The sequence below is a fragment of the Pyrgilauda ruficollis genome, unplaced genomic scaffold, assembly GCF_017590135.1.
Source record: "Pyrgilauda ruficollis isolate IOZ18807 unplaced genomic scaffold, ASM1759013v1 scaffold48, whole genome shotgun sequence".
NCBI lineage: Eukaryota > Metazoa > Chordata > Aves > Passeriformes > Passeridae > Pyrgilauda > Pyrgilauda ruficollis.
In genome coordinates this window covers 3,086,047-3,103,507 of record NW_024526377.1, presented here as the reverse complement: position 1 = coordinate 3,103,507, position 17,461 = coordinate 3,086,047, and the positions used below count along the sequence as shown (strand labels likewise).

The following is a 17,461-nucleotide window of genomic DNA, read 5'->3' as shown; positions in this document are numbered from 1 at the left end:
TGGCAGTCACAGATTCACTTCTCAATGGAAGCAAATTAAATCCCTGCTTGAGGTACCTCTGTGAGCAGCTGGTTACACAGAAGGTGAACAAGGGAAAGAGAATTCCCTGTAATCATGTGAAAACCCCATAAAGCCAGTTTCCAGAACAAACCCACCCAAACCCCACCACTGAGCAACACTGGAATAGCTGTTTGGCTACTACTGCAGTGTTTGCTGGCCTGGGACAGCGATGTGGAAATACCATCAGCTCCAACTGCACAAAGAACTTTCAGATGATGCAGAAACAAAGAGAGAGATGCTGCTCCTGGGGCCAGGACAGACCGGTCACACTGGGCTTTGAACAGGAACCGCAAGTTTTATAGTAAAAAAAGCCACCGCATACTAGAGCTGTTTTATGTAAAATTTAATAGAATAAGCAGCTATTGCTTATGTTTGTATTTTTTCTGCTTTGATCTTTGTCCCTCCAAGCCAGTTTTTTTCTTGTTCTTATTCTTATTTTTCACGTTGTGAGTTTCATAATACCGGACTCCGACTTTCTTGGAGCGCTGCTGCCTCTCGGCTCGTCTCCTCTGCAAACACAAAACACATTAGCAAATCCCCAGCATCCAGAGCCTCAGTGTCTGCAACTCTCCAATGGTGTTCACTTTGCATTCCACACACGTTAAGTAAAATAAATAATTTCAAACAAAATGTTACTGATGTGACTCTATACAGAACCCACCCTCCCTGGTCTTACGAGAGTAAGCTCTGCTTCAGTGTTTGCAGCAAGATACAAGATTCAATCTGGTGTGCACAGTCAGGTAAGAGGGGGGTGACAGAATCTGTCACAGAACATTCATAACAGAATTCAGTTTTCATTCCCCTTCTGCTCATGCCCAAGTCTCAAAGCTCTTTGGTGACAACAGGCTCTTTAGTGATACTGCCAAGGATAAAAAAGCCAGCTTATTTCCCGGCTCAGCTGTACCACAGGAAAGCACACTTACTTCTTTGGATGTCAGCTTCTTACAAGGCTGTTTACCCAACTGGTCATCATCATCATCATTTTCCTCTTCTTCCTTCTTCTTTCTTTTCTTCTCTATGCTGCCTGCAAACAGCAGAGATCACACACTTGGTATCTTCCAGAGCAGTCATTAGTTTAAAGACCTTCAGGCTGAGGTCACCATTTCAACGCCTTGAGCAACACATTCCCTTGGCTGTATTTAAGAACTTCTACCAAAACAACATGAATGTTCCTCACAAGGGAATCACAGCTATTACTGTGAAAACTGCCCTCGAGAAGCAGGTTGCTCTAGCCCCATCCAAGTCCAGAATTCCACAGTCCTGTCAGGACAGGGCTCTCCCACCTGATTGTGCCTTTACTCAAACAATTGAAGCCTTAATAAAAACCTATAGCCTGAAGTATCTCTGCTTTTATAACATCCCAAACCCCATCCACTCCTTCCTATAACACCCAGGGCTGCTCTGGCTGCAGCCTGCCAGGAGCCCAGGCTGCTGGAACACAAAACTTGCCTTCTCTGGATCTTCCCTCACTGAGAGGGACATCTCCCATCACACACACAGCTGTTCCACAGGAAGGCTACACCAGGTGAGCAGCAGCCCTTGGGACAGCTAAAGGGAGATTTAAGTAGTTTTAGGGGAAAAGATCTTGCATGCAGGATCCAGTGGATGCTTCTCCCCTTAATGCTATTTTTTTCCCTCTGGCTCATAGGATTTCCAAATGTAGATTAAGAACATCTACTAATCTTGTTTTACCTCTGTCTTCAGTTTCTTTGGGTTCTTCATCCTTCTGCATGTATTTTGCAAACACTGTGTCACTCAGTCTCTTGGGGATTCTATGGAAGATAAAACCAGCAATAAAAGATTGTTGTTACACAAACAGTGACCACCTCTGAGAAGCCATCAGACTCCAGCAGATCCCAGTCCCCTGTCAGCATCAAAGCCAGTTTTTGCAGCAAGATATTGCAATACCCTTGCTGCTGGAGTTACTGTGCTTGTGTGCTATATGAGAGAGAAAATGTAGCACTTAAACCTTGAAATCTCTCTCCTCACAAGGCTGGTGGGTGAGCTTTGCTAAAACTGGACCTGCTGTATGGGCCAGGATTCACTGCACAGGCATATCCATTGGGATTACCCAACATAAGGAGATCCAAGGATGCAGTACTGCTGCCCACATAACCCAGATAATGCTAACTCTAATCCATAGTTTAAGAGGCAGCTTTCCAAAAGTGAGAACATTTTTAATTTGCTGGTAAATAGCAGCTCTTGGAATAATCTTTCAAAAACAAACTGCTACTTGACCCAATTCCCAACCCTTATAGCTAAGCCAGATAAGCTGTGGCAACTTATGTGTGTCAAGCAAGTCAGAAATGGAGTCAATCTACAGCAGAGCCTCATCAACCCTTTCCCCCCTGCAATGTATTGGGCAGATTCAGGTACCTTATTGCTGAGAATCTCTTGGCCTTGGCTTTATCCAAGAACTTTCTGTATTTTGCAATCTTGTCCTCCAAAGCCTTAAGAACTGCTTTAGAGCTCTCCTGGACACCTGGTGCAGCCACCTGCAATTCCTCCTCTCCTGGATCCTGATGTTCCTCATTCTCCTCTTCCTCCTCTTCCTCCTGCTCCTCCTCTCCAGATGAATCATCGTCTGTGTCATCAAAACCTGGCACATCCACAGGAACCAGGTCTTCTTCTGAGAACTGAGGTGCCACGTTAATCCTGCCGAAGTTCTGCCGAATGTGGGACATGAGCTGGCTGATTTCGGTGTTTGTGTTGTTCCCCTCTTCTGCTGGCTCCACACCTGGTGCCACCAACTCAGAGGCATTCTCCTCAGTGTTATCTTGGCTGGATGTCACAGCTGCTTCCAACACAGGAGGCTGCAAGGAAGAGCAAGATGTATTATCCCCAAAGTCTGTGCCACTATCTCCAGGATCAACTTCCATTTTCTGTTGTTAGAAAAAGCCTAAGATAACAACATGATTTCTGACATTTCTGGTAGTAATGACTCAGACATCTCTGTAAAGAGCACTGCTACCTGGTCCTCACCAAACTCAGGTGTCACCTGAAGGACCATGCTTGGGCAGAGCCCGGGACATGCACTGCCCAAGGTCCATGGCACTCTGGGAAAAGCAGCAGTGAACACCATCAGGAAAATCAAGTATGTGGAAAGAGGAGGCACAAGCATCACATTCTTACCTGGGGACCTGGCTGACCTGGTTGATCTGGTTCTGCAAATGGTGGCATCACAAAGTAAGGGATTCTGCCCCTCTGCCAGTCATTGAGAACCATCTTGCTCACAGTCTGCAAGTCAGGCTCACCACCCTGAGAAAAACAGAACAGTTTATGTCCATGTTTGGCACACAGCCCCCCCATGCCCCGTGAGCAACAGAAACATTTCCCATGTTCAGAACAGGCCACGGGCTCTTCCAGCCCTCAAATACAGGAAGATGGCACACCTTTAGCAGTTTTCCAGTCCTAGCAGCAAGTTTCTCAAGGAAGTCTTCTGTATCCGTCCAGCAATCAATTTTGTATGTCTTCCTGATGTACTCTGCTTTGGCTCTTTCCAGCACAGCACCAATATGGTCTTCAGGGCTCTTAATCTTCTCAACTTGAACCTGAAAAACCACAGCAGAGGATCAGCAGAGGATCAACCCTCTGAGACCATCACAGTGCCAACAAGCAAAGCCTTCCAGCACCCAGTGCAGACACATACCACTCCCTTCAGCACAATGTCTGTCTCTGAGTCTCCTGATGGATAAACCACCCCGGGGCAGTCGATGAGAAAGATCCGCCGCATCAAGGTGATGTACTGCCACACCTGGAAGAGATCAGCAGCTCCCCATCAGCACCTGCACACAGGCCTTGCTTCATTTCTGAAGACCAGAGTCAGAGAAACAAAGCCTAACCCAGCATTTGGATCAGGAGAGCACAGACAGGGAGCGAGGGCAGCTGAGCTTCCCATCACAGCCCTGCAGTATGACAGTGTGGGAACTGGGGAATGCTGCCTCAGAGCAGGGACTGTCCATGAGCCCCTCCTCAGGGTCACACAACCTGTGCAGGTCAGTGCAGAACCTGACAAGGTCAGCAGGCTGATTTCACATGACCACATTTGTATCTTTAACACTGGGGTGTTCCTACCTTTGTTTCCCCTGCAATGGGGGCCACGCTGCAGACCTTCTTGGAGCGTAGGGTATTGATCACTGAGCTCTTGCCAACGTTGGGGTAACCAATGAATCCCACACTGATCTGCTTCTTGTCAGAGTGTAACTGGTGAGAAATAACAGATCCTTTTATATCTTGGAGTGAGGGACAGAATTACCACTTCAGTTCTGAACCCCGAACACTAACAAAGCAAAAGACCACACACAGTAACCCCCAAACCAACCACAGATCCCCAAAATTGTTTTGTACCTTTCCAAACTGCCTTAGGAGCTGTATGAAAGCACCTTTGCCGAATGGGTTTGTGAGGCTGGCATGGAAAGCCAGTGTTGGATACTCCTGGGAAAGGACAGCAACCCAGCGCTTCTGGAGAGGCAAAGGGGACTGGGTTAGAGACTGGGGCTGGACAGTGACACTGTGAGCTCAGAGAGGAGGACACAGCATCTGCACTGGGCTCACAACTGCAACTGGCCATGAACACTGCTAGGGAAGAACCTTTGAAGCACTTCCCCAGCCCAACAGCTAAAAGCCCTGAGTATTGTTTGTATTAAAGACAAACAATTTCCCAAAAACGCCTTCACTGCTAGCTAAAACTCATTAGTTTAATGACATAAAGCAAACCAGCTGGGGTGGATATGGATCCTAGGCAGACTAACATTTAGCACACTCTGGAGACAACAGCTGAACTGTTAAATCCAGACAGAGGAAGTAGGGAATTTGTGGCTGGCGTGTGTTGCTCAACATGGCCAAACTTGGACAGATTTACATGGTAATTGTTACTTTTACTGCAGGCAAGCAGAGAACTCCCAGCGCCCCAGCTGCAGTACGCCCTTCCAGAGCAGCATGGGGACTGGCACAGAGCTGCAGCACAGCCACAACAGGAACAAAGAAGGTCCACAGAAGAAGAGTAACAGGCAGGACTGTGCTTACAGTGGCCCAGGTAGGAATGAGATCACATTTGTTCAGGACAAAAATGAGATGTTTCCACTTCTTCTCCTTTTTAAGGTAGGATTCCACATGAGGAGAGCGAGTGCCCATGGGATCTCGGGCATCAAGAACTTGAACAACAACATCTGATGAGTCAATCACCTGAAAAATAAAAAAAAAAAAAAATACACATAAGTAATGGATTTTGCAGAAAGCAAGATATCTGTACCTCCCAAATGAAAATTAGTCATATTTGAAACTACATCATTAATTTAAAAACCTTGCAGCCTTCACAAACTGCTAGTTCCCCACAGATAGTGAAGCTCAGACTAACATCCATGGATGCTCTACTCCCTCCTCTCCTAAATCCCCTCCAAATTCAGCCTGGACAGCTGAATGACTTTTACCTGTTCTTATGCACCAGGGAAAGAAAACACTACACCCAAATGGGAAAACTAAAGTGCTGCAGCACACAAACCCCCAGTGCTCATCCTCCATTCAGCAACAACTCCCTTCTACCATTTCATAATGGATCAGGGTACAAAGGATGTTTTCTGGACCAATATGAAACACACAACCAAGCAGGAACCTGCTGTTAGTCCATGAAGCAACTACAGCAGGGAGCTGTCATTTTATGACTTGTTTCAAGCCAAGTGAATTTGTTTCACAGCTTTTTCCTGCAGTTTTGGCAGCCTCTTACTGAAATCTGTTTTGCTCAACCATTCTCAGTGCTTTTAGTTCCAAATGAAAAGGTTTCAAGCTACATTCAGAAATTCAGAGCAAAAAGTCAAGCAATTTCACACCTAAGAGTCACTGAGAACACACAAACTGCTCATACCACCCCGATTCACTCCGTCTCCATTTCTCTGGCAGCCATGGTGGCTCATGGAGAATTGAGGGTCAGAGCTCTCCCAAGATGACCCCATCCACATGCCAGATGTTTTCAGCCTAAAGAAACTTAAGGGAACATGACTCTTTTACTTGTGGTGAAGACACAGGAATCCAAGAGAAACTTACACCTTCACTCTGCCAGTCCCCTTCTGGATCATGTATCTTAACAATGTTTGTTCCTGTAGGACAAGAGCTCAAGAATCAAGCTCAGTCAGGCACAGATTTAGAAATTAAAATCTACTCTTTTTGTTTTTCTCATTGCTGCTGTACAGGATCTCAATGCTCTGCTGAAGCCCCTAACTGCGTAAAGGCTGACAGATGTGACTGCTGCAAACTCCAAGTGCCATTTACCTTGTAGAGCTCACCCCAGATTCTTTTGGACTGTCCTTTTTTAAAGATCTCCTCTTGTGCTTCATCCCTAGAAGACATCACCAGAAACATCAGCAACCACAGATACAGGATCAGGATCTTTTTCTCTTCTCTTAAGCCATTTACAAACAAAAGAGGGGACAAAGCCCAAGTAACAGTTGGTATTTAGCCAAAATCCCACATTCAGCTAATCTCCTTTTCCTTCCTCCTTACACAAGTAACAGCATTGATGGAGGTACCAGATCCTTCTTTAAAAACAAGGCTGGCTTTTCATACATGTATACAAGGAATCATTTTTCCTTTCCAGTCACCTTACACCAGTGTCCTCTGTCACCAGGTCTCGGTCCTTGCCCTGGTCATAAGATTCTGACGAGGCCTCAGCATTCTCCACCAGAGACTGCACATCACTTGCAGACAGAGTTGGTCTTTTCCTTTGTGATTTGGGGCCAAACGTTGTTTCAAATGTTTCTGTGTCAAGAATGTGAACTCTGGAGGTCTGAGGAAAAACAGGTTGGTAAAAAAAAACAAACTCCAAGCACTATTTTTTCCCATGTCTCGTGACACACAGGAAGGAGCCCCAAGTTCAACACAGCCCTGGCAGCCTCTAACAAGTGACAGACACTTCCTTAACAATGTTTGAGTTTTCCAGCTCAAGCTTTGAGAAACACAAGAGTGGATACTTAATAACCAACAAAACACTCTGCACTTGCCAACGAACCATGCTTCAGTTCTTCCACCATAAATGGTGTCAAATGCAATTACAGCCACCGTGATGAAAATTCAGCTGCTATCTTTGATCATTGCTTGTTTTTCTAACAAGAGCACAAATCTCGCCAAATTCTCAGATTTTTGTCAGGCATAATTACAATCAAAACTAGATTTTAAAGCTTGCAATGAAAGCCAGCTTGTCTTGGAACAGCAATCAATCCATGGCTGAAAGCAGCAATTTGTTTTTGTAATGCATGTTTTAACACAACCTTTTCCCTAATTTAAATAACATTCTTATGACATGAACTTACAAAGTTTCCATATGACAAAAGAGCTACCAATAGCCCAAAATAATTGTTTAGACACCCTCAAAAAAATGGCATTAACTACAACTTGATGTACTAGAAATGAAGGCTGAGTGGACAAGAATTTCTGAGACAGGATAAAACACATGTGTTGCAGTTCAAATTCATCATGTGAGTGTCTGCAGGGTGCAGCAGCCTCAGGAAAGGCCCAGGAGCTGTCAGAGGCATCAGAACTTCAGCTGGCACACAAACCTATCAGACATCAGATCATAACAGGACAGCATCAGAACCTATCACAGAAGGCTTTGGGCTGGAAAGGACCCTAAGGCCCATCCAGTGCCACCCCTGCCATGGCAGGGACACCTCCCACTGTGCCAGGTGCTCCAGCCCTGTCCAGCCTGGCCTTGGGCACTGCCAGGGATCCAGGGGCAGCCACAGCTGCTCTGGGCACCCTGTGCCAGGGCCTGCCACCCTCACAGAGAAGAATTTTTGGGGTAATTTCCTATTGGAAAATGAGGATTTTTATTAAATAATCTTTGCCCCTACACTTGATGGCCACAGGAGATCAGAACCATCCTTCCCCAAGGAATCCACTACAGCTGCCCTTCCAGAAGCCAGTATTTCCCAGCCTGAGCAGGGACAGCTCAGCTGTTGCCAGGAGTGCACACAGTGCACAGTCAGTGATACCCACATGAGGTTTGATCCTGTCGTAGAACAGGGACATGGGCAGCTTCTTCTGCTTCATGATCACCCTGTAAGGATCCTTCATCACAGTCTCCATCTCCTCCTGGAATTTCTGGAGGGATGATTGCTTGATCACACGAGTATTTCCTGAGGGTGAGAAACAAACATCACACCTGGCCATTCCTGATCTCAACTGCTCCAACTGGGGAACTAATAAAACATGAACTTTCCATCTAGGAACAAAACACCAGTGAAAACCCAAAGGGTTTTACTTGAGACCAAGCCCAAATAAGCAGCCAATCCCTTTCTTTCCCACCATTTATAGGAAATTTTGTAAGTATCTCTAGGACACTTAACAGGCATACACATGGGCAAACCTTGGGGGAAAAAAGAGGAGCCAAAATAACCACCCTTAGGGGAGTGTGTGGAAAACAAAGCCCCAAAGCACAGGTACAGGCAAGGGGTGACAATGATGCCTTAGGATTTTGCCTTTTGTATTTTTCATATATTTGTAATCCTGCAGTTCTTTAGTGCATAACTCCAAACTCCACACACAGTGTGAGCTGCTGCTTTCCCATTTTGGGCAGACACAACAATTCCTCTCCAGGCCTGGCAATCAAGGACACCTCACTGCCTCAGGCCCTGAGAGATGGAAACAAAAGTGAGTTGGGGGAGCAAACTTGGGGTCAATGACTTCATTAGCTGAAGCTGGAATTGGAAGATGAACCCCCAATGTGCAAATGGCCCAAACTTATAAAAGTGTGAAACCTGTGACCCATTGTCCATTTTGGGTGCAGCCCCTTGGGGGCTTTGTCTGCCCTAAATGTCCCTGAAGGCCTTCAATAAATAGAATTGCTTTTTACTGCCTTAACGTTGTCTGGCCTCTGTTTTTAGGTAGCCCCACAAGGCATCAACAGCAGCAGGGGCCCTTCACCTTCCCACACAGCTCTCAGACCACCATTCTGAAACAAACACCTTGCAACACACTAAGTTCAATAATTTTGAAGCTTGCTGAGTCTGGAAGTTGGACAAAACTCACCAAACCATTTGATATTTGGTTCCACTCTTGCAACAGTGCCTGGTGCCACAGTTGACTGAAACTGCAGAGGTTTGATCACTTTGCCACGTTTGTTCCTAAGGGACAAATGAAGCCATGTCAGTGCACACAGGGCAGCACTGACCCTCCAGCCCTTGTGTGTGCCAGGCCAGAAGCAGAGGCACAAAATGCAGAGGGGCCCTTCCCCTGCAGTGGTGGATGCTGCTGTGCCCTCCATGGGGTGAGTTAGCCCAACCCTGAGTGCAGCCATGGCAGTCACAGCCCCTGGTCTCACTCCAGCCTGGCCAGACCCTCCCTGCAGCTGCAAAAGGCACCAGTGCTGCTTTCTGGCAAATCCCACTGTGCTCTCTCACAAAGCCTTTTAACCAGCTCCGCAGGACTCACCCACACAGATCTGCAAGATGAGACCTGGTTTGAACTCAGCAATCTCAAAATCCCTCCTCCCTGTCTGCTCTCCAAAGAGTGGGAAATTTGGAAATTTGAATTTGGCAAAAGAAACCAAACAAGCTGATGTGAAACAGGGCTCTGAGAAGTGCCATGGCACAGACACAGGGGTGCTGCTCCCCTGCCATGGATCTCTGTGGAGATGCTGAGGGGAGCTGAGGCTCTTCAGGGGTTTTGGGGGAGCTTTTGAGCTGTGCTGCTCTGGGAAATTCAGGAATTCTGGGTGGTTTGGGTCTCTCCAGCAGATGCATCAAGTCTTTCCCAGCTGCATCCCTGATGCATTGCTGGACTGCTGAGAGCTCAGGATCAGGATCAAGCCTGGTATCAGGCTCTGGATTAGGCTCAGGATCAGGCCTGGGATCAGGCTCAGGATGAAGCTTGGGATCAGGCTTGGGATCAGGATCAGGATCAAGCCTGGGATCAGGCTCAGGATTGGAATCAGGCCTGGGATCAGGCTCAGGCTCCCCAACTCACAGGGTTACAGAGCCCACCACAGAGCAACTTAGAAAGTTTCCATATGACAAAAGAGCTACCAATAGCCCAAAATAATTGTTTGAGGTAATTTCCTATTGGAAAACGAGAACTTTTATTAAATAACGTATCTTTCCTTCCCAGCACCAGCACCGAGGCGTTCTGTGGCCTGTCCGTGGCGCGGCCCTGCCCGGCCGGCACCGGGAACGCGGCCGGGCTCACCTGCGCTCCTTCTGCCGGTACATGTTGAGCCGCCGGATGGTCGCTCGGTCCCGCATGTTGTTCCCTCCCTCGCCCCCGACGCGATCTGCGGAGACAAGAGAACATCAGCCCCGGTTCGGTTCGGTTCGGCCCGCTGCGCTCCAGCCCGCCCGGCCCGCGGCCCCGCCCGTACCGGGGTTGGTGCTGGCGCGGGAGGGGTTGATGGAGCAGCGGCCCTTGTAGCGCGGCTTCACCATGGTGCCGGTGTGGGTGCCGGTGCCGGTGCCGGTATCGGTGTGGGTGTGAGTGCCGGTATCGGGACAGGCCCGGAGCGCTCGGACACGCGCACGGCACTTCCGGCGCGCAGCAGCGCCTGACGCACTTCCGGGAGCTACAGCGCGGCGGCGCGCGCGGCGGAGCAGGCGCAGTCGGCACCTCCGGGCCCGGTTGCCACGGCAACGCGCGGGCTCGGCCTGCCCGGCCTCGGGGTCCCTTGGTGTCCCTTGGTGTCCCCCTCGTGCCCCTGCGCTCCGTGTCACTGCGCTCCGTGCCCCTGCCCGTCTCCGGAGTGGCGGTGCCCGCCCGGAGCGCCGCGGTCTGGCCGGGTCCGGCCCGGGGCCGCGGGGTCGTTGGAAGGCCCGGCGGGGGCGCTGGCACGGGAGCCCCCATTGTTTGGGAAGTGCTGTTTGTGCAGTGACACATCATGGGAATCGTTCGGGAGAGCGGCAGGAACGCTCCCTGCGTCTCGCTGATGGATGGGGGCGGCTGGTGGGACACTGGGGTAGCTGGTGGGACACTGGGACAGTCAGAGGGACACTGCGGCTGCTTGTGGGGCACTGGGACTGTTTGTGGGACACTGGGACAGCCAAAGGGACACTGGGGCTGCTCGTGGGACACTGGAGCAGTAAGAGGGACACAGGGACAGCCAGAGGGGCACTGGGGCTGCCAGAAGGGCACTGGGGCTGTTTGTGGGACACTGGGACAGCCAGAGGGACACAAGGACAGTCAGAGGGGCACTGGGACAGCCAAAGGGACACAGGGACAGCCAGAGGGACACTGGGGCTGTTTGTGGGACACAGGGACAGCCAGAGGGGCACTGGGACAGCCAGAGGGGCACTGGGACAGTCAGAGGGGCACTGGGACAGCCAGAGGGACACAAGGACAGCCAGAGGGACACAGGGACAGTCAGAGGGACACCGCTGCAGCAGACAGTCGAGCACAAGGCAGTGCTGGTGGGTGTTTACAGGCACACGGGGCTGCTCTTTCTGGGTTACTGGCAAAGAATTTTAAAAATTAGCAATAACAACACTGCGTGTTTTTGTGTGCGGGTAAAGAATTGCGTGGATGGTGCGTTAACAGATGAAATCTGTGCAAGGTCTGCGTCCAAAGGCCACATTCCTGTTACTGCCAGATTGTAACAGCAGTTTGAAAGCTCCTCACCTAGGGGAAATGAACAAAGCTGAACTCAAACAGTGTTAATTGATAGCAGAGCTTGGGCCAGGGCCAAGCTCAGCACCTTGGGGAATACTTGCCCAAAACACAGCTCTGGCCCATCCTTCCCAAACACTTATTAGCAGCAGAGCGTTCCCAGCCAGTGCAATGTCCTTCTGGTGCTGCTAATGCTCCTTTAAACCCAGAACAATAACAGAGCTGCTGGGATTTTGTTCTTCTAATGATTTTCAGCGTTTTGCTGTGAGGTGTAGAGTCCCTGCTGTACAAGGGAGCCACGATGAGTCAGGCCTTGGGACATGTTTTGTAAGACTGAGTCTGGAGTTGGAGGCTGTTTGGCTTAAGCCTACACGTTCTGGTTTTTCTCTTAATAGAATTATCTGTGCCTTGGGCATTGAAAAAGTGCACATTGATGTGGCTATAAAAAATCAATTCCAAATTGTAGATAATTGTTTAAGCTATCAGACTCGAGGCTCATGCAGAAGAGTTTTCCCGGGACAAGTGTGTTTTCTATTAGAGTCGATATCAATCTGTCAGAAGAGCCTTTTGATTTTCAAAATTTTAGACTAAATAGTTGAGTAATACTTTTGCTCTGCTGTCCCCAACTCTTTCTTCCTTTCCCTTAAGAAAACTCCCTCTTTATTGTTAGCAAGAGATCTTGGGGAGCAGCCAGGAAGTCGCCGTCTCTTTCTGTGAGGGAACAGACCCAGCCGGCTTTGGGCAGGAGGCTGTGGCAGGGAGAGCTTGTCTTGGGGATGCCCCGGAGTTGGGTACTGAATTCCCAGGTTGGCAGCGTTGGTGGGAGGGCTCAGACCCCTTACCCAGCCCTTGGGGTGGGCTATGAGCCTGGATTTGTGTCATAAGAAAAGATCCTACTGATAACATGTGGGACCTGCTTTCAAACTGGCACCTCTCACACATCCCCTGACCCAAATTCCTGCACTGGGGCCAGCAGTTGAACTTGCAGCATCCCTGAGGCTGCAGCTGCTTATTGTGTATCTGATAACGTGCAAGTCAGATATTTTGCTCCACTAAACTGATGTTTTGTTGCTCCATGACTCACAGCTTTTCCTTTGCTGTTGATACATCCTCCCATTTCAATATTTAGCTTTTTCTCATTCTGTCCTGGCCACGTTCATGTCCTGGCCACAACCAGCCTGGACAACAGGGTCACAGATCGTTGTCCATCGCCTCTGCTACGTGGCCTCAGCTCCTCTGCCTGACCAGGGCTGAAATGAAATAATTTTGAGTTTTATGTGGCCTCATCTTTGTCAAATCCCAGTGAATGTGGTTACATGATGCCATCGGAATGACTCATTCCCATAATTACATATGTTCTGAGGGGTTATTCCCATTGTATTATTAAAAACTAGTGATGTTGGATTTTTGGCAGGCACTGTCTTCCTCGTATGATCTACAGATTTTGTCAATTAAATGAAGGAAAAGTAGATTTCCAAGAGTTCAGGACAAGACCAGACTTGCATTTGCAGCCCTTTTTCAGTGTGGCACTGAGCTCCCCTGTTTCATTTACAGGATAAAGCAGCCTCAGCCATCTCCCTCTATTGCAGCACTTCCCTGCAGAGCACAAGTGGATTTTGTAGCTCATCTTCAAAATCACAGCAGAAGATCTTGTAGGCAGTTTATCAGCACAGCTCAGTTCCTCAGCCATGGCTTCCCAGGGACTCAGGAGCAGGAGGGAGGGCTCCTTGGCAAAAGGTTCCAGGTGTGACAGGAAAGACAAAGTGATCCTGAACTGTTGCTTTGAATATGGAGTTCCCAAAATGGTGACTGGAACAACAGAGGAACTCGGGAGGGAGGAGAAAAGTGAAGTCAAGAAAAAAGGCAGAAAGGTGTAAGAGGGCTTTGAGAGCCCAGGCTGAGCTGTGGCAGCGGGGTGCAGCCCTGGGAGCCTGTGGGGGCTCAGAGCTGGGCTGCAGAGCCCTGGGCTTCACCCTGGGAACATCTGCCAGCACTGCAGATCCAGCAGGCACCCGTGCTCTGGGAGATAAAGCAGCTAAAGAGGAATGTTTCCCCTGGTTTGATTTGTCAGTCAGGAAAAGTAACTTCTGGCCTTATGGGCTGGGCTCCTCTGTGGCCCTGTCAGTGCCTCTAAACCAGAATTTTCCCTCAGGCTGGAAATTACAATATACCACCTACCTGGCTGCCTCTCTTTTCCTGTTCTTCAAAAATCCTGGAAATTCCAGCAAGCAGCTCCATCCAAACTCTGGTTTGGCATTCAGTTGGTGTGATGTATTACCATGTACATAAATGCCATCAGGGTGATTTATTGATGGTGACTGATTAAATATACTGGTATTTCTGTACTTTTAATATAGATTTTTTAAATGTGATGCCTACCATGTCTCTTTGTGAAGTCTATTGACTTCATAAAATTTGTAAATGTATATCTGAATTATCCCTTTTAGTGTTCTCAGACAATGTAATCCAAACAATAGTTTTGGAGATAACCTCTTTCTCACTATCCTACTTTGTTTCCTTTAATCAAAGCTAAGATTTCTCCTGAGTGAGAAATCATTTAAACATAAACATGGGCTAAGGAGTATATACATTACCTCCAACTCTCTGGGGGTGGAAAGTCAGTGAATTACTGTGTGAGGAGTGTGTGTGCACACAGTTAATTGACTGTAGATGATGAAAAATACTGATTTATATTACCCAGAGAGGGTTAAGAATGTGATAGAAGCAATGTGTGTTTGGTGACATTCATCTTCTTTAGGTTCCAAATCTCAGCAAATAAGAGAGAAATGAAACAGTTCCAAACCCACAACTGCAAGCTGTCCATTACTGCTGTCCCTTTGTTCCCCCATGGCATGGGATGTATTGCTCAAAATCTGAGGAAACAGACCAGAAACCATCCTGCAGATTCTGACTTAATGGAATTCTGTCCAGCAAATAACACCAGGTTGTTCAGCAGGGAAAACAAAGCTGTTTCCTCTGCAGTGGAGCTCCTGACAAAGCATCTGTCTGTCTGTCTGTCTGTGCATCCAGCAGCTGCTTCTCCAGTCCAGCACCGAGCTGAGCAAAGCACAGGCTGGGAGTAGGTGCAGGAGTTGGAGCAGTGACATTCCAGCCATGATCCATGTGGTTCTTTGGCTCCCCATGTGGGCAGAAGGCGCTCAGGAGAGGCTCGCTGTGTCTGTGGACATTTTTGATCAGTTGGGTTTGACTCCAGTTTTAGTGAATAAACAAATGAAGCTGGTTCAGCAAACCCATTTATTGATTTATTTGTTTAAAGGCATGTATTTTACAGTGATGCCATGGAGACAACACCACAACAGGGTAATTTAGTGCATGGAAAGAGAGCATTCACATGTGTGTGAGTTGAGGTGACATCACCCAGCTAAGGACATCTCATCTTGGACTGGGGAGCTCAGTGTGCAGACACTTTGGTCAAAGGCAAAATGTTCCTAAATTCATAAATGAACCAGCTCTCTGGGAGTGGGAATAAGCACAATTCTTGAGCTGACTCAGAAAAAAAAGAAAATAAATTGGATTTATTTTTTCTCCTAATTGTTCTAAAACAATTTAATTTTAAAATCACCCCTACTGAAAAATCTTGGATATTCTTAATATGCATCTTAAACTTCCTGTTGCCTTTGTCCCTTTTCCTTCCCATTTTGCTCTGAAAAAAGGAAGAAAGTAGGGGAAAGGCTACAACAGAAAGAAGTTTGTCAGATTTTCTAATAATCCCTAGAGTTCTCTAAAATAGGTTCTGGTGATTTATTACATGCAGTTTAGTTTTGAAATAGTTGTGCTAATAGTGCCAGGAGTTACTGTAGGGAATCAAGTCATTACCAGAGCCTGATGTAGAAAAGTTTCCTAATGCATTCTCTTTTCCTTAATCCTCGCTGAGAGCTCGGTGGGGATGTGGCTCCAGGAGGCAGGCACAGCGAGCCAGGGAGCTGAGCTTCACCAACGGGTGACTGGTGGGTGCTGGTAAAAGTGGAAGGGAAAATGGTTCTGCTTATGAGCAAAATACTTCTCTCACAGGCTAGAAAATAGAGGAAGGCTGGATCATTCAGCTGGGAAGCTTTCAGAAATCGTATGAACATGATCCGTAAACAACTTAAAGAATGACTTTAAAGAAACTCTTTCTCCCCCTGCTTGGTATGCTGGTCGTTTATCATTGTGCTGAAATGGAATCCCCTTTCAAAGATGTAACAGCTTCTTGTTTACTTAAACACAAAGTGGGCGATAGGCTGAAAGGTTTTTCTGCCAGCAGAGCAGCCACGGAGAGCTTGGTACAGCTCCGGAGCCCAAACAACTGTGCAGCCTCCACATCCTGCCCCGAGCCAGCCCTGGGGAGGCTGGGCGAAGGGAGTTGGGGTGTCCTGTGCCAGAGCTGAGTCCTCAGTGGTCACCTCGAGCCACAGGAGAGAAGCAGGGCTGTGGGTGTGGGCAGGTGACCCTCGGAGAGACCGGGAGCTCTCTCCTGCACACCTGCTGGCTCGCTCTGCCCTCAAACCACAGAGCAGAGCGTGGTGTGGAAGCGAGTACAGCCAAGATTGGATTCACCAGGGTTAGGCTGGGGTGAGGTTTCCCCTGCCAGGGGAATTGGAGCTCCAGCAGCACGTCCCTGATCCACCCTGTGAGCCATAGCACCATCCCTCGGGAGCAGAGAGCTTCTGCTGAACTCTCGAGAAATGAAATGTGTCTCTATGCATTTATACAGAGAAATCACATTTTAAAAGCCCAGGGCAGGGAGGGGGAGCCGCCCTGTGACACTGCCCTGAGCAGAGCAGGCAGCAAACCCACGCAGGGCTCGCCAGGTCTGGCTGGCACAGTCCTCGTCCCAGTTCCTCTGCTCAGGTGTCAGCTCTGGCAGAGCAGGAGAATCCAGGGAATTCCAGCCAGTGGCACGCAGACAGGTAGTTTCTACCCAATTCAAAAATGTGTTTCTCTTCTGCAGGACCCGAGCTGTGCCTCCCCCCTCCCGCCTGCCTCCCTCCTGCCACACGCCAAGGTGGTGGCCGGCCCCAGCTGTCCCCAGCCCGGGATTGTCCCACAGCTGGGACTGACCCAGCGGAGTCACAATGTTTCAGCCACCTGTGGTTTGTTGTAACCTCTCATTTTCTCAATCTGCTGTGTGTTAAGTGGATCCTTCAGTGGGGAATTCCTCGGGGCTCAGCCGGGTGCAGCTGGGGTCCCTCTCGCAGGACGGCTGAGTTGTGGCTGCACTGCAGCTGGCAGCATTTCCTGGGATTTTCTTAAAGCTTTGGTGAGTTTCCCTTCCACAAGTGAGTCTCTGTCCTGTGGGACACCAGCCTCCATAGGGGCCAAGGTATGAACCACACACTCAGGAAGCTGGTTGTCATTTTGATTTTGGGTTTTTTGTTTTTTTTTTTTTTTTTTTAATTTGAAATAGTTCTTTGAAGCAGATTCAGGGCAGATGCCACTGACCTCTTACCACAAACAAGTATTTGCAATGATAAAGTCATACAGCTTAAAACACAAAATAAGGGGTGAGGGAAGAGAAAGAGGCCCCTGCTCTGTGTCTGGGCCCCAGGTCAGGGAGAGTGGCCATGTGGGTTCAGTCTCGTCCCCTGGCTGAGTGGGGCTGTGCTGGGGCTATGTGCTTGGGCTCCATTTGAGGCCTTTGATCATGAAATCAATCCCATGGGGGTCTGGGTCCTTCACTGGCTTATGCTCCACCTCTGCTCCCTGCAGTGTCCCCACAGAGCCCTGGGGACACTGTGGCTTTGCCTCCGTGTGCGCTCCCACTCCTCAGCAGCGTTCCTCCACAGTCCTGGGCGGGGTGTGTGTGCAGCCTCCTTCAGCG

At 48.7% G+C, this 17,461-nt stretch overlaps 1 protein-coding gene across 1 annotated transcript; it reads right to left on the bottom strand.

Annotated features, from left to right (window-relative positions):
* Positions 1-388: 388 nt before the first annotated feature.
* On the bottom strand, positions 389-10,589 carry GNL2 (G protein nucleolar 2). Its single transcript, XM_041479267.1, has 16 exons — positions 10,406-10,589; positions 10,234-10,318; positions 9,079-9,173; positions 8,047-8,186; positions 6,654-6,838; positions 6,325-6,391; positions 5,086-5,244; positions 4,408-4,521; positions 4,135-4,263; positions 3,710-3,814; positions 3,453-3,611; positions 3,193-3,318; positions 2,437-2,873; positions 1,753-1,832; positions 984-1,084; positions 389-569 (listed from the first exon to the last, which is right to left on the bottom strand). The coding sequence occupies exons 1-16, from the start codon at positions 10,467-10,469 to the stop codon at positions 420-422; spliced, it is 2,196 nt and encodes a 731-aa protein (XP_041335201.1). The 5' UTR covers positions 10,470-10,589; the 3' UTR covers positions 389-419.
* Positions 10,590-17,461: the final 6,872 nt, after the last annotated feature.

Coding starts and splice junctions, on each gene's coding strand:
- GNL2 (XM_041479267.1), bottom strand. CDS start 10,469: ATGGTGAAGCCGCGCTACAAGGGCCGCTGCTCCATCAACCCCTCCCGC. Junction 4,264..4,407: donor TCCTAAGGCAGTTTGGAAAG/GTACAAAACAAT, acceptor ATTTCTCACCAG/TTACACTCTGACAAGAAGCA. Junction 3,319..3,452: donor GGACTGGAAAACTGCTAAAG/GTGTGCCATCTT, acceptor TGTTTTTCTCAG/GGTGGTGAGCCTGACTTGCA.